The sequence below is a fragment of the Amblyraja radiata genome, chromosome 37 (genome assembly GCF_010909765.2).
Source record: "Amblyraja radiata isolate CabotCenter1 chromosome 37, sAmbRad1.1.pri, whole genome shotgun sequence".
Classification (NCBI taxonomy): domain Eukaryota; kingdom Metazoa; phylum Chordata; class Chondrichthyes; order Rajiformes; family Rajidae; genus Amblyraja; species Amblyraja radiata.
The window spans coordinates 12,067,772-12,082,582 of record NC_045992.1 but is presented as its reverse complement, the minus strand read 5'-3'; the positions used below and the strand labels follow the sequence as shown (position 1 = coordinate 12,082,582).

The following is a 14,811-nucleotide window of genomic DNA, read 5'->3' as shown; positions in this document are numbered from 1 at the left end:
GACTATCTTCTTGTTTCACCAAGGATAGATAAATAATTAATTTGTATCAATCACAAAAGCCCCACAAAAAGTGGGATCTATTGCCCTGTTATGCATTCTCTCTGGGAACTGTGGAAGATTAAACCAGTTTTAGTTGTGTGTGGCTTTATTCATTTAAGAAAAGTAAATATCATTGGCATGACGAACATTTGTTGCTCATCTGTAATTGCATTTAAGAATGTGCAGAGTACAGTGGGCTGAATGGCCTTGTGATGTTGTGTTACAAATTTGAGAGGTGAGGTGAGAGTGACAGCCCTTGGCACGACGACAGCAAGTATTAAATTCCAGCGTTGAGGGGGCCATTGTAAAACTAAACTCAATGAGAATCAAAAAAAATAAAAATAAATTTAAGGAGAAATGCTGCAATTAGTTCCTAGAACTTGGCTTGGCCTTCAACACACTCATTCATCCCCTCCAAACTAACCAAACTCGCAGAACTGAGTCTTTGCGGATCACTCTGAAAATGGATTTCTTCATCAACAGACCATAATCTGTATGAACTAGCAGCAACACTCCCGCCACGATAACTATCAGTGCAGGAGCACCTCTAGGCTGCGTGCTCAACCCCCTGTTCTACCACTCTATACCTGCGACTGTGTGGCCGAATACAGTTCCAACATCATCTTCAAATCTGCCGACTACGTCAGAGTGTAGGAGGGAGACCAATCAACTGACCCAATGGTGCCAGAACAACAACCTAGATCTCAGCATTAGTAAAACTGAGGAACTGATTGTTGGCAGATTCAATGTTAGAATAACAGGAACCTGCCTTACTCATGACAAAATTTGACCTTTGTAGACATGGCGGGGCATATTAAAGGCCAAGATAGTTGGAAGTTAAATGGATCTTGATAAACTCAGCTTATTGATAAACTATTTTGTGAGCTTATAAATGAAGTAGTGTGGTCTGAGGTTAAAGGGGAGCATACTGAAGTACATTTTAATTGATTAAAACAGGATGTGATAATAAAATATATTCCCAAGGTCGGTCTTCTAGCAAGCATTTGTTTGCAATTTTGTGCATGAGTTGATTTTTTTTTGGCAAATATTTACTTCAGTGTGACCTTTTATAGTGCTTGATTGCTTGTAGTCAGAGTATTTTAAGATTACACATCCTGCCAGTGTACATCATTGTGTATTATTTTATGTTTCCTGTTTTATCCAGAGGATTTCAGAGCGCAAATTGTAATTATACTGGTTTTGGTGTTTTCCTCCTATTTTTCAAGGCGGGGTTTTCAAGTCGGGAACAGTTGGGTTATCACTACAAACTGTAAAAACAAGTAACTGCAGATACACAAAAATGCTGGAGAAACTCAGCGGGTGCAGCAGCATCTATGGAGCGAAGGAAATAGGCAACGTTTCGGGCCGAAACGTTGCCTATTTCCTTCGCTCCATAAATGCTGCTGCACCCGCTGAGTTTCTCCAGCATTTTTGTGTACCTTCGATTTTCCAGCATCTGCAGTTCTTTCTTAAACAAGTAACTGCAGATGTTGGTTTACAGAAAAGGACACAAAGGGCCAGATTAACTCAGCGGGTCAAGCAGCACCTCTGGAGAAAACGGATAGGTGATCTTTTGGATAGGGACCCTTCTTCAGGCAAACTTTGGGACTTTGGGGATAGGGATTTATAAGGGAAAATGTTGGCATAGAAATGTGAAGCAAAATAACAATGAGGCAGTAGAGTTGCTGCCTTACAGCACCAGAGTCCCGGGTTCGATCCTGAGTACGGGTGCTGTTTCTATGGTCTCCCTGTGACTGCGTGGGTTTTCTCCAGGGACCAATTTCCTTGCACACTCCAAAGATGCACAGGTTTGTAGATTAATTGGCTTCAGTAAAAATTGTAAATTGTGTGTAGGATAGTGCTAGTTTATGGAAATGGTCGCTGGTTGGCGTGGACTCAGTGGGCCGAAGGGCCTGTTTCCGTGCTATATCTGTGGATAATTGTTTGTTGGTGTGAGACTTTCATGTCTCCACTTTGCTAAATTGTCTATCTTTTAACGACACAGGATGGAAATGCAACAATACTATACAGTATTCCTAATAATTCAATTCAGATTAATTTATTGTCACGTGTACCGAGGTACAGTGAAAAGCTTTTGTTGCGTGCTATCCAGTCAGCAGCAAGACAATACGTGAATACAATCGAGCCATTTACAATGTATAGATACATGATAAGGGTATAACAATTAGTGTAAGGTAAATCCAGCAAAGTTCGATCAAGGATAGTCCGAGGGTCACCAAAAAGATAGTTGTTCAGGTCTGCTCTCTAGTTGTGGTAGGACGATTCCATTGCCTGATAACAGCTGGGAAGAAACTGTCCCTGAATCTGGAGGTGTGCGTTTTCACAATTCTATACCTTTTGGGTGATGTGAGAGGGGAGAAGAGGGAGTGGCCAGGGTGCGACTCGTCCTTGATTCGGCTGCTGGCCTTGCCGAGGTAGCATGAGGTATAAATGGCAGCATGAGGTATAAGTAGGAGGGAGGTTGATTTGTGTGATGGTCTGGGCTGTGTACGCAATTTGCTACGATTTTTTTTTTGAGGTCTTGGATGGAGCTGCTCCCAAACTAAGCTGTGATGCATCCTGATAAACTGCTTTCTATGGTGCATCTGTTGGAGTTGGTGAGAGTTGTAGGGGACATGCCAAACTTCCTAAGCCTTCCAAGGAAGTAAACATAGAAACATAGAAATTAGGTGCAGGAGTAGGCCATTCGGCCCTTCGAGCCTGCACCGCCATTCAATATGATCATGGCTGATCATCCAACTCAGTATCCCGTACCTGCCTTCTCTCCATACCCTCTGATCCCCTTAGCCACAAGGGCCACATCTAACTCCCTCTTAAATATAGCCAATGAACTGGCCTCGACTACCCTCTGTGGCAGGGAGTTCCAGAGATTCACCACTCTCTGTGTGAAAAAAGTTCTTCTCATCTCGGTTTTAAAGGATTTCCCCCTTATCCTTAAGCTGTGACCCCTTGTCCTGGACTTCCCCAACATCGGGAGCAATCTTCCTGCATCTAGCCTGTCCAACCCCTTAAGAATTTTGTAAGTTTCTATAAGATCCCCTCTCAATCTCAATCAAGTAGAGGCGTTGGTGTGCTTTCTTGGTTGTTGCTTCAATATGGGTGGTCCAGGAGAAGTTGTTGGAGATATTGACTCCTAGACATTTGAAGTTTTTAACCATCTCTACTTTGGCACCATTAATTCAAACTGGGGTATGTGTATCGCTTCGCTTCCTGAGGTCGATCACTGTCTCCTTTGTCTTGCTGACAATAAGAGGAAGGTTGTTGTCTCAACACCAGGACACCTGGTTCTCGATCTCCTACCTGTACTCCCAACATCATTATTTGATATCCGGCCCACAATGGTGGTGTCGTCTGCGAATTTGAAAATTGTACAAGACTGCACAGTCGTGAGTGTACAAGGAGTAAAAGTAGGGGGCTGAGAACACATCCTTGCAGAGCACCTGTGTTGAGGATTCTCATGGAGGATGATTTGTCTGCTATCCTCACTGATTGGAGTCTGTTGGTCAGGAAATCAAGGATCCAGTTGCAGAGAAGAATGCTGACACCAAGTCTTGAGGGTTTGGTAGGATATGTTAAATGTGCGGGTTAAGTATAGAGACTGAAACCTTCCAGGAATATTTCAACCTGCTGAACCATTATAGGTACAGTCCACTTTTTCAACTTAGCCTGATATCCTTGAATACTTGCTCCATTTACAAGTTGCTAATAACTTGCTCCAAACCATCTAGGAAGCAAACATGATATGTGCTCAATTTATATTATTTTCATCACTTTCCTTGTTCAACTTTTAAAATATTTGCATGACAAATAAAGGATTCAATTCAATTCAACTTTTAAAATATTTGCATTCCTTGCAGGTTGGAGGGAGGCTCTTGCGTCTGAATGCACATTGTTGAACCAAATCAGCCAACATGAACAGGAACAAACGTGACAACCTGTTCTACAGTGTGGAGGTTGGGGACTCGACCTTCACTGTCCTGAAACGCTATCAAAACCTGAAACCTATTGGTTCTGGCGCACAGGGCATTGTGTGGTGAGTTTACTGCTTTGACATCCGCATTTATTTAAAACATACAAATGGAAAGGTGGTGATTCCCCTTTCATATAGTAAGGAAAGATCACATTAATAAAGGATTAATGAAGGAGGGTCTCGACTCGAAACGTCGCCTATTGAGTCTGAAGAAGGGTCTCGACCGGAAACGACGCCTATTCTTTTGCTCCATAGATGCTGCCTCACCCGCTAAGTTTCTCCAGCATTTTTGCCTACCTTAATAAAGGATCAGTATTTTACTGTAATGCATATATCAGACAACAAATTAATAACCTGGAACTTACAGGTTAGAAGAGATATGGCTGGTATAGGATGTAGCAGCATCAATACCAATCTTTCTGTCCAACGGTTCTATGGGCATGCAGGTTGAATCTAACATTGCACAAGAGAGCAGCACTTGCTTTTGCAAAACCACAAAGTGTTCGAGTGGGTCAGGCAACATCCGTGGAGGGAATGGATGGACGACGTTTCGGGTTGTTATCTTTCTTCAGACTGATGTTGTGGTGGGGAGGGGTGGGGAGGGGGGGTGGGGGTTGGATAGGGAGAGAAAGCTGGAAAAGAATTGCAGGACTGGCCAAGCCTGGAGCGTGATAGGTGAATACAGGTGAGGTGGGTTTGATTGACAAATGGGCGAGGAAAGTGACAAAGACGAGGTGAAAAGGAGACTGAAGAGTGTTAAATAGGGAAAGGAGAGAGGGTGTCCCACCATTGTCCCACCATTTCAGATATTCGAATCATTTAGTTTTCAATGTGCTATTCATGTTTGATTAAATAACACGTTGCTTTTCATGTCCACTGTAAGCACATTAATTGATTAAGAACTAATGAATTGAATTTAATATGTTTGCTTTGTCATTGCTTACGAAGTTTTTCTCGGATGTTTTATTTTCATGTTATAGTGCAGCCTACGATGCAATTCTCGACAGGAATGTGGCGATCAAGAAGCTCAGCCGGCCATTTCAAAACCAGACCCATGCAAAAAGGGCTTACAGAGAATTAGTTCTAATGAAATGTGTCAACCATAAAAATGTAAGAAGCTCTAATATATTACTTTATCGTGCAAAGTTAATTCACCAATTAAAAAAAAAAGCCATTGGATGCTGAGAACTAACTTGAATATGGTTTAATTATTTTTCTCATTTCTTGAATGTTGTTTAAGCAGTCCTTTGATCATTTTAATGAAAGATGATTTTATGGAGAAAAATCTTAATTCGCAATGTTCAAGGCCAGTTAATGCTAATTCAGTAATGCCTTGAATTCCTTCCCACTAATGCTTTCCGTGTTTTGAATTAAATGATCACCAATGTTATCCTCGTTCTGAATTGTTTTCTTGTAAGAGGCTCTTAACATCAGAGTGGATTTGAAACCTGATCTTCGTAACAATGTTTCCATTACCTTGTATATAATCTCTGCACTTTAGGCAGTAAGCAAATAGTTGTAGTCTCCTTTGATGATTCCATCTTCTCCAGATCATATTTATATTGATGATTAAATAAAATTGGATATTACAGGTGCAGTGCCTTTTTTCCATAGATTAGATGTTTTATTAATTTATAGTAGGGACAATGCAGAATATCTCATCCCCAACTTGAGATCTTTTTCCCTCGGCTTGAGATTTCTGTTCTAAACCATCTAATTCTATTGTCATGTCTTGCCTTGCTTTGTACCCATTCAGCCGCTTCAAGTTTAGTTTGCATGCTGTACCACTTAAAGCCCTGTCCTACTGTACAAGTTCATTCAAGAGTTCTCCCGAGTTTGCCCTGATTCGAACTCGGAAATTTACGGTATTGGCCGCTCGTAGGTACTCGGGGCTCTCGTGCACATTTTTGAACATGTTGAAAAATCTTCACGAGTCTTCCCGAGCATACCGCGTTTCCTGAGTACCTGCCATTAGCGTTACGAGCCGCTAAGAGACGTCCCCGAACTCCGACGCACCCGCTACGTACATTCTACGTGCTTTCACAAGTTTGATTTTTTTTTTAACTCGGGAGAGCTCTTGAATGAACTCGTACAGTGGGACAGGGCTTTTAAATTGTCATTGCGCTAATTCCAATAGTTTCAGAGAGGATTTCTCAAAAATGTTGTGTTGTTATTTAGAACGCTTCTGTCCCCATAAATTGTTGATCCTCTTTGCATTCAGTGGCAGGGCTGATATTTGTTGCACATCGAATGGCGAACTTCTCCTCCTGGAGAGTCACATTTGATGGCTTTCAGCCACTGATCTTTGGGACTGGTCAATGAGGGTAAAGGCGATTTCCCTCCCCAAAGGATGTTAATAAACCACTTGCAATATTTTTATAACAATCAGGTGCAAAGCTTGTATTTTCAACATCGCTTTAATCTGCTTTCAAATTTTCAAACTCGCCAACTGACACGCTTCCTCAGCAGAGCAGGTACATTACTGGGAAGCTGACAAGTATAATTGATTTTTCAAAAACCCATGAAATTGGCCAGGGTTTGGCTAGACCTAGAGTCCAGTCCCTGGTGTGTTTGTGACAGCTGGAGCAAAATCCAGACCCATGTTGTTTTATGATTAATGATAGGACTCAAATGTAAGAGATGGAAATATGACCTTGGCTGCTTTGCAGCATTAAGGTATGTGGGGTTACATTTTGGAATTAGCTTCCATTCTGCGCATTTAACACATGGGTTGAGGGTAGTTCCCCTACCCTGGTGTGTTCAACGTGTCTCGAATAGTCTTTGTAGGAGATATTTGCAATGTATGAATGTCTTCAATGTTATAAATAAAAAGAATGCTCGCATGAGAGATAAAACATATGCAAATGAGAGATGTGCATGCAAACAAATCATTTTAAGAGAGAATCAAGGAACTGCAGATCACAAAAAAAGACAAAGTGCTGGAGTAACTCAGTGGGTCAGGCAGCACCTAGAAAACATGGATATGTGCTGTTTTGGGTCAGGACATTGTTTGTGGGGTGAGGAGGAGGGTTAAGAGAGCTGAAATGGGGGAAGGTCCAGATATGGGTGGATGCAGGTGGGGGGAGGTTGGTAGGCAGATGATTGGCATAGGCCAAGGATGCAACGACAAAGTGGGAAGGGATGAGCGAACCAAGTATTTTCAGAAGGAGCGATCTTTGCAGAAGACGAAAAGGGGTGGGATGGAACGATGTGTCTGATGGTGGAATCACGTTGGAAGTGGCAGAGAAGTCGGAAAATGATGTTGTGAATGCGGAAGCTGGTGGGGTGAAAGGTGAGGATGGGGGAACTCTAACCTTGTTCAATCTGGGGGAAAGGGGTGCAAGAACAGAACCGACGGATCCACCTATGACAGCAGAGGGGAAACCACATTAGCTAAAGAAAGAGGACATCTCAGATGTCCAAGAATGGAAAGCCTCAACATTGGGAGCAGAGACAGAGAAATTGAGAGCACAGGATAGTGTCTTTGCAAGATGCAGAGTTGGAGGAGGTGTAATCCAGGTAACTGACAGGGGAGAGAGGTATTACAGATATTATTTTTTGGAAAATTGGTTTACTGTTTTGATGTGCAAAAATGATGTTGATGGTGATGTGCATTGCTGTTACTAAAAGTGCCTGACCACTGCATACATGGAGTGCATGAAGTCACCATTTCCAAAGATCCTGTCACCTCTGTTTCCCGTCCCAATCTCTCTGACCCCTGGTCTGGTCTTGTGCACTGTTCCAGCTAAGCCCAATGGAAGCTCGAGAAACCTCAGCTCCTCATCAAGCTTGGCACATAGCATCCGACAGTGAGCTTCAGATAACCAGCTATTTTCTTGTTTGCTCCAAAAATGGCCCTTTTATTGTAAAAGGTCAACAACTTGTAATATTAACTTTTTTTCTATAAAAATACTGAGTATTTTTGAAATTCGTCTTGTCTCATTGCAAAATTTAAATTGCTTTTCTGTCCTGATCCATGTCCTTCTGTTTGTACTTTCTGCAGACTTATAACTGCATTTAACAAGCCCTTGCCATTCTTGCAGCTGCCACAACTTCCTTTTGGCATTCAGCCCCATGCTCTCTCCCGTGGCTGGGTATTCCCTTTCTTAGTTGCAGAGCAGTACAGCATGGAAACAGGCCCTTTGGCCCAATGTGTGTGTGCTGACCATTAAACACATTCATTAATCTTGTCCTAACCCACCTTATTCTCCCTGCATTTCCATCAACTACACTTTCTCCACTCACCACACTCCCAGATTTACCACTCATGTACACATTGGTGACACAGCGGTACAGTGTTTTGCCTAAGGATGGGGCATTGAGAACCAAAAGTCATAAGTTTAAGGCAAGACGGGAAAGATTTTAAAGGAACCAGCGGGGCAATGTGGAGGTTGGTGGGTATATGGAACAAGCTGCCAGAGGAGGTAGTTGAGGCAGGCACTATAATAACATTTAAAAGATATTTGGACAGGTACATGGGAAGGAAAGGTTTAGAGGGATAAAGCTGAACACGGGCAGGTTGGACTAGTGTAGATGGGGCATCTTGGTCACCTTGGCAACTGGAGCCGAAAGGGCCTGTTTACATGCTATATGACTTTATGACTGTTTCAAAACCTGTATTTTTCTTTTTTTCTTTTAAGATGCTAGTCTCAATACCAGCTATGACCATGATAACTGAATGTTCGGCGGTGGGGAAGTCATTGTCAGATTTGGTTCATGCTGGATATTTGTCCCGTTGTGCTTTCCACCAGTAGTTGTAGGTTATGTGGGGGGTGGGGGGGACAACACACTCTGCTAATCCTTTTCTCTATTCCCCAATTCTGGATGGTGGAGGCCGAAAAACCTCCTAGCGGAGTAAAGTACGACGCAGAATCTATCTGTGATACCAAATGTTTTGTTATTGTTATCTTTTCTCCCACAAGAACCTAGTCACAATTTTGAAAAAATGAAATTGTTTTTAACTTACGAGGCTACTCCAGCACAACATACCAGAATTATATTTGGTTTTTATCTGCATAGAAAATAAATTGACATCTGCTGGTCTTTCGACAGCATCACAAAATGCGGCTTCAAATCTTTGGAACCCATGGATTCACAGCATTGTAATGTTCATTCCGTGAACATTTTGTGGCAATAGACAGGAATTCACACCTTTATGTAGGATCAGTAATTAAAGGATGCGGCTATGAATAAGGGTGTGCATTCTTTTTTACTGGGAATTTCTTTTTTGTGATGGCACAAAATAATTGATAAGATGCTGCAAGCATCTTGCTGAGACCTTGGGTTCTCTATTTTATCTGACAATAAATAACCGGTCTTTTTTCAATAAAGCCTTTTCCTCTGTTTCATGATTAGAATTGAAATTTCGAACTAATTAAAATGCTAATTTGACGAGTGCAAATGTTTTGGGTGATATTTCCTGCTTGCCAGCTCACTTAATGACTATTAATAATTAAGTTTGAATGTCTTCGGCAATGAAATTTATTAACTTCTTATTACAGTCTATAGACGGGAGTACACTTATAATTTGCATGAATCGAACACTTGTTAAATTAATAATGGGATGTTCAATTTATTCCAGATAATTGGCCTGCTGAATGTATTTACACCACAAAAATCCCTTGAAGAATTTCAAGATGTGTAAGTCTGTTATCATGATTGTGTATAGAAGGAAAACGTAATTTAATATTAAAGTCAGATATTTTCACACCTTGCCATCGTGTGTCTGCTCATTCTGGTAGATTAGTCCAATTTTGGCGGCACGGTGGCGCAACGGTAGAGTTGCTGCCGCACAGCGCCAGAGACCCGAGTTCGATTCTGACTACGGGTGCTGTCTGTACGGAGTTTGTACGTTCTCCCTGTGACCATGTGGGGTTTCTCCTCCCACAAGATGTACAGGTTTGTAGGTTAATTGGCTTTGGTAATATTGTAAATCATCCCTAGTATGTGCCGGGTAGTGTTAGTGTATAGGGGATCACTGGTCAGTGCGGACTCGGTGGGCCGAAGGGCCTGTTTCCGCACTGTATCTCTATAAAGTCTACTGCAGTGCTAGTCAATAAATGAATACAAATTTTCGATGCATTCTTTGTCCATTGATGATCTATGAATGTTTTTCTTTCTCTGTGAATGTCCTCTTTGCTGGCAGTTACATAGTGATGGAGCTTATGGATGCCAATCTCTGCCAGGTGATCCAGATGGAGCTGGACCACGAGCGAATGTCTTACCTACTCTATCAGATGCTGTGTGGCATCAAGCACCTCCATTCAGCTGGCATTATACACCGGGTCAGTAGCGTTTATTGCTGAATCTTCTGTAATTTATAGTGTGGCAATTCCAAATCTAGCATTGAGAATTGCAAGGATGCTGGAATCTTAAGCAAAATACAAAGTGCTGGAAGATCTCAGCAGGTCAGGCAGCATCTGTGAAGGGGATGGACAGGTGATGTTTCAGGTCAGAACATGTCTTCAGATATTTAGTGTTACCTTTTGTCAGTGCCCTTTATGTGGCAAATCTTACATTCTAATACTGTATGCAAACTAAGAATCTGACTGTACCAAGCACAGGTGACAGTAGAGTATCACGCAATCAATCGATCATTGCTCATGTAATCTTGGCAGTGGTAACATGTTGACTGGTACTTTGTAGTAACGCCCAGTACGCCAGGCTGTAGTTTTGTTCCTGGTTTTTATTTTCTGACTGCAAGGTCTGGGAGGGTGAGATCCCTTCCTACAGAAGGATCACGTGACATTTAGAAATCCTCCTCTGCTCTAGTTAATTCCTAGTTCTCAGTAATATTAGAGAAAAATCTAAGTGAAATCTTTTGCTGCTACTCATACTCTGAGGAAAGAAAATTAACACTAAAATGTATAGCTGAAGAGAGGGAAAGAAAGTATTTGACTAAGGTGGCCATTTTCTATTGTGCTCTCATCTCTTCAGGATTAACCTCTATGTTCTGCTTTGCTGTGTGTTTGCTTCTGAAAATGTTTCAAGTAGTTTATGGTTAATCTTCAGACATATTCTATATTGAATCAATGTGCTAATTGTAATCGTCCTGAGTGCAAGGTCATAATCTGTCCCTGTTTCAGGAATGTTGAAATGAAAGACACAAAATGCCGGAGTAACTCAGTGGATCTGGCAGCATCTCTGGAGAAAAGGAATAGGTGACGTTTCGGGTCGGAACCCTTCTTCAGATTGTCATCTGTTGTCTTAAAGGAGCAATTACTTCACAGATTTTCTCATAAATAGATTTCTCGTCAATCTTTTTTGAAGTGAAGAAACAGTCTGAAGAAGTGTTCCAACCCGAAACATCACCTATTCCTTTTTTCCAGAGATGCTGCCTGACCCTCTGAGTTACTCTTGCATTTTGTGTCTTATCTGCTGTTCCTTCCTACACATGTTAAGATGCAAAACTGCAGTGAGTTTATATTTATTTCCTCCGTGCAAGAGTTGTGGTTTGATGTTTTAGTTGATTGTAATGGGCAGAATGGTTTACAGGGAATGTTGACAAGAAATCATTTGTATTGACGTAGTCTTTCTAAACGCGGATTTTAAACATAACCCTGTATAGAATTTATGTTTCTGGAATAAGGCCCAAAAACTAGAATTTATTATTTTCAAATGTCATGGAGTCAATGCAGCTCTGATTTAACTTTTAAATTCACAGAGAGATTGATTTCATTGTAACAACACTATGTTTTTTTAAAATCTGGAATTTTCTTTGTTTCTAAATAAAATGGCTCAAGTTGGCTCTCAGTCTGTGGTACGGGTGGAGGGGGGGGGGAGGATGTTGTACTAATGTTGTCTTAAAGGAGCAAATGGTTCATAGATTTTCTCATAGAAAGATTTCTCGTCAACTTTTTTGAAGTGAGAATGTACAGTCAGTATTTGGGAGTTCATAAGTTCTAGGAACAGAATAAGGCCATTTGACCCATCATGTCCATAATCAGTCCACCAACATTCATTCACATTCTCAGCGAGCAAGGATTATTTGGTTGAGGTTCACAGATATCCACTGGTTGAATTTGTTGGGCTCTTCAAAAAGAATTGAAGCAAAACAAACTGTTGGAGGAACTTGAGAGGCGGCACAGTGGCGCAGCTGGTAGACCAGTTGCGTCACAGCACCAGAAACCCGGGTTCGATCCTGATCTCGGGTGCTGTGGGTGTGTGTGTGTGTGTGGAGTTTGTACATTCCACTGTTACCATGTAGGCTTCCTCTGGGTGCTCTGGTTTCCTCCCACATCCCAAAGACGTGCAGGTTTGTAGGTGAATTGTCCTCTATTTGTTATTTTCCATTTTCCCATTAACCCATTATCTGTTATTTTGCACTTTATCAGTTTATTTATTCATGTGTTTTGTAGTCAATGCCTATTATGTTCTGTGTGCTGAAGCAAAGCAAGAATTTCATTGTCATATCAGGGACACATGACAATAAGCTTGAACTTGAACTTGAACTATTTCTCCTAGTGTGTCGGGAATGGATATGAAAGTGGGATAACATAATAATAATAATAATGGATGGGATTTATATAGCGCCTTTCTAATACTCAAGGCGCTTTACATCGCATTATTCATTCACTCCTCAATCACACTCGGTGGTGGTAAGCTACTTCTGTAGCCACAGCTGCCCTGGGCAGACTGACGGAAGCGTGGCTGCCAATCTGCGCCTACGGCCCCTCCGACCACCACCAATCACTCACACACATTCACACACAGGCAAAGGTGGGTGAAGTGTCTTGCCCAAGGACACAACGACAGTATGCACTCCAAGCGGGATTCGAACCGGCTACCTTCCGGTTGCCAGCCGAACACTTAGCCCATTGTGCCATCTGTCGTCCAAAAACATAGAACTAATGTGAACAGATGATCGATGACTGGCATGGAGTTTGTGCGCCAAGGGCCTATTTCCATGCTGCATCACTTATTCCATTAAATGTCAAACATTTTCATCAGGATGGACTTCAACGAAAAGGTTGATCAACCTGTGACTTGTTTTACTCTTGCCCTATTTTCTTGCAAATTCTGTTCCTTCTAAAGGGCAATTCCACGGTTGAAGAATAGTTCCAAAGACCGTCATTATCTTCAGATACCCTGATAATGCAGGCATTATTCACCAGTGAGGTCTGTAGCTGATAGCACATTGCAGATATTAGTGCTAACATCACAGACTGAACTTGCATTCCTTTGTACTCTCTGTGACCTAAGGTAGTCACAAAGTGGAGCAGATGTTTGACTCAATTGGTCTCTGTTTGTGTTTATATTCTGTTCAACCTTCAAATAATTACTTCTCATCATGCTGCCTTGTTCTTCTGTTCAGCCGCCTAAAGGTAACTTGCCCATTTCATTATTGCAGAATGAAAGATAAAATAAAACGTACTGCATTTGTCGGTTTTTGCAACTATTTTAGCTCTTCCAAACCTGAATGAGATGGATTGATTGAAGGATAGCGCATGGAAGCAGGCCCTTTGTCCCACCAAGTCCACATCGATCATCGATTAGGGTCGACAGATGGCACAATGGGCTAAGTGTTCGGCTGGCAACCTGAAGGTAGCCGGTTCGAATCCCGCTTGGAGTGCATACTGTCGTTGTGTCCTTGGGCAAGGCACTTCACCCACCTTTGCCTGTGTGTGAATGTGTGTGAGTGATTGGTGGTGGTCGGAGGGGCCGTAGGCGCAGATTGGCAGCCACGCTTCCGTCAGTCTGCCCCAGGGCAGCTGTGGCTACAGAAGTAGCTTACCACCACCGAGTGTGACTGAGGAGTGAATGAATAATGCGATGTAAAGCGCCTTGAGTATTATATAAATAATATAAGCGCTATTATTGAGCGCTATATAAATCCCATCCATTATTATTATTATTATTATTATCCCTTAACACTAGTTCTATTTTATCCCACTTTCACATCCTCTCCTACGCAATTGGGGTAATTTACAGAGAACAATTAATCGACAAGCCCGCACGTCTTTGGGGTTAGGGAGGAAATCAGAGCACCTGCAGGAAGCCCACTTGGGCCTGCAAACTCCACACAGATAGCGCCGGAGGTCAGGATCTGGGTTCTACCAGCTGTGTTACTGTGCTGTCCATTTTTCTATTTCTTGTGTACGACACAATATAATGTAGCTTGGTACTCAAAGCCTTCCCACTGATATAATAAATCAATTATCTGTGCTTTCTGAATTAAATTCTGCTGTTTGAACAACTTTGATAAAATGTTATCTGCTTGGGCTGAGTGTTAAAGGCAATTGATTGTTCAGGAATTGTATTTCTGTGAACGAATTATTGCAAAGCAGCAGAAATACATGAAGAACACAGTCTGGGTAAGTGTTATATGAAAGAAAAGTTAATTGATGAGGAGGAACTCTATAAATGGGTGCAACTATTAAGAACCACCCTTAAAATCGAATAGATTGGTGATTCATCTATGCGTCTTCCTCGTTTAGCTTGTGTTTTTGATTGTCAGTGACATACTGCATGATCAGTGAAGCAAATGGGAACTTTCTGGCTTGACATTTCTCATGTTGCATCACGACCCATAGTCCAAATTATGAAATGTGATAGGATGGTGGCTTGATATCTTCAAATGTGTATTTACACCCACTTTCTGTGCTCCTGTGGGGCTGATATGCAGCTACCTTTGTAAGTATGGTTTACCAGCATCACAATAGCGCAGCGGTAGAGCTGCTACCTTGCAGCACCAGAGACCTGGGTTCTATCCTGACTACGGGGGCTGTCTGTACAGATGTTGCACGTTCTCCCTGTGACAGGATGGATTTTCACCTGGTGTT

General features: G+C 41.9%; 1 protein-coding gene across 4 annotated transcripts in view; it reads left to right on the top strand.

The window, feature by feature from the left end:
- mapk8 (mitogen-activated protein kinase 8) overlaps nucleotides 1-14,811 on the top strand; it is a 74,071-nt gene that overhangs the window by 33,286 nt on the left and 25,974 nt on the right. For all 4 annotated transcript variants that reach the window (XM_033012805.1, XM_033012809.1, XM_033012806.1 and 1 more), the window contains exons 2-5: nucleotides 3,918-4,093; nucleotides 5,011-5,140; nucleotides 9,612-9,670; nucleotides 10,176-10,314. In XM_033012805.1, the coding sequence (XP_032868696.1) occupies nucleotides 3,972-4,093; nucleotides 5,011-5,140; nucleotides 9,612-9,670; nucleotides 10,176-10,314 (450 nt within the window). In that variant the 5' untranslated portion in view covers nucleotides 3,918-3,971. The remainder of the gene's footprint in view (nucleotides 1-3,917; nucleotides 4,094-5,010; nucleotides 5,141-9,611; nucleotides 9,671-10,175; nucleotides 10,315-14,811) is intronic.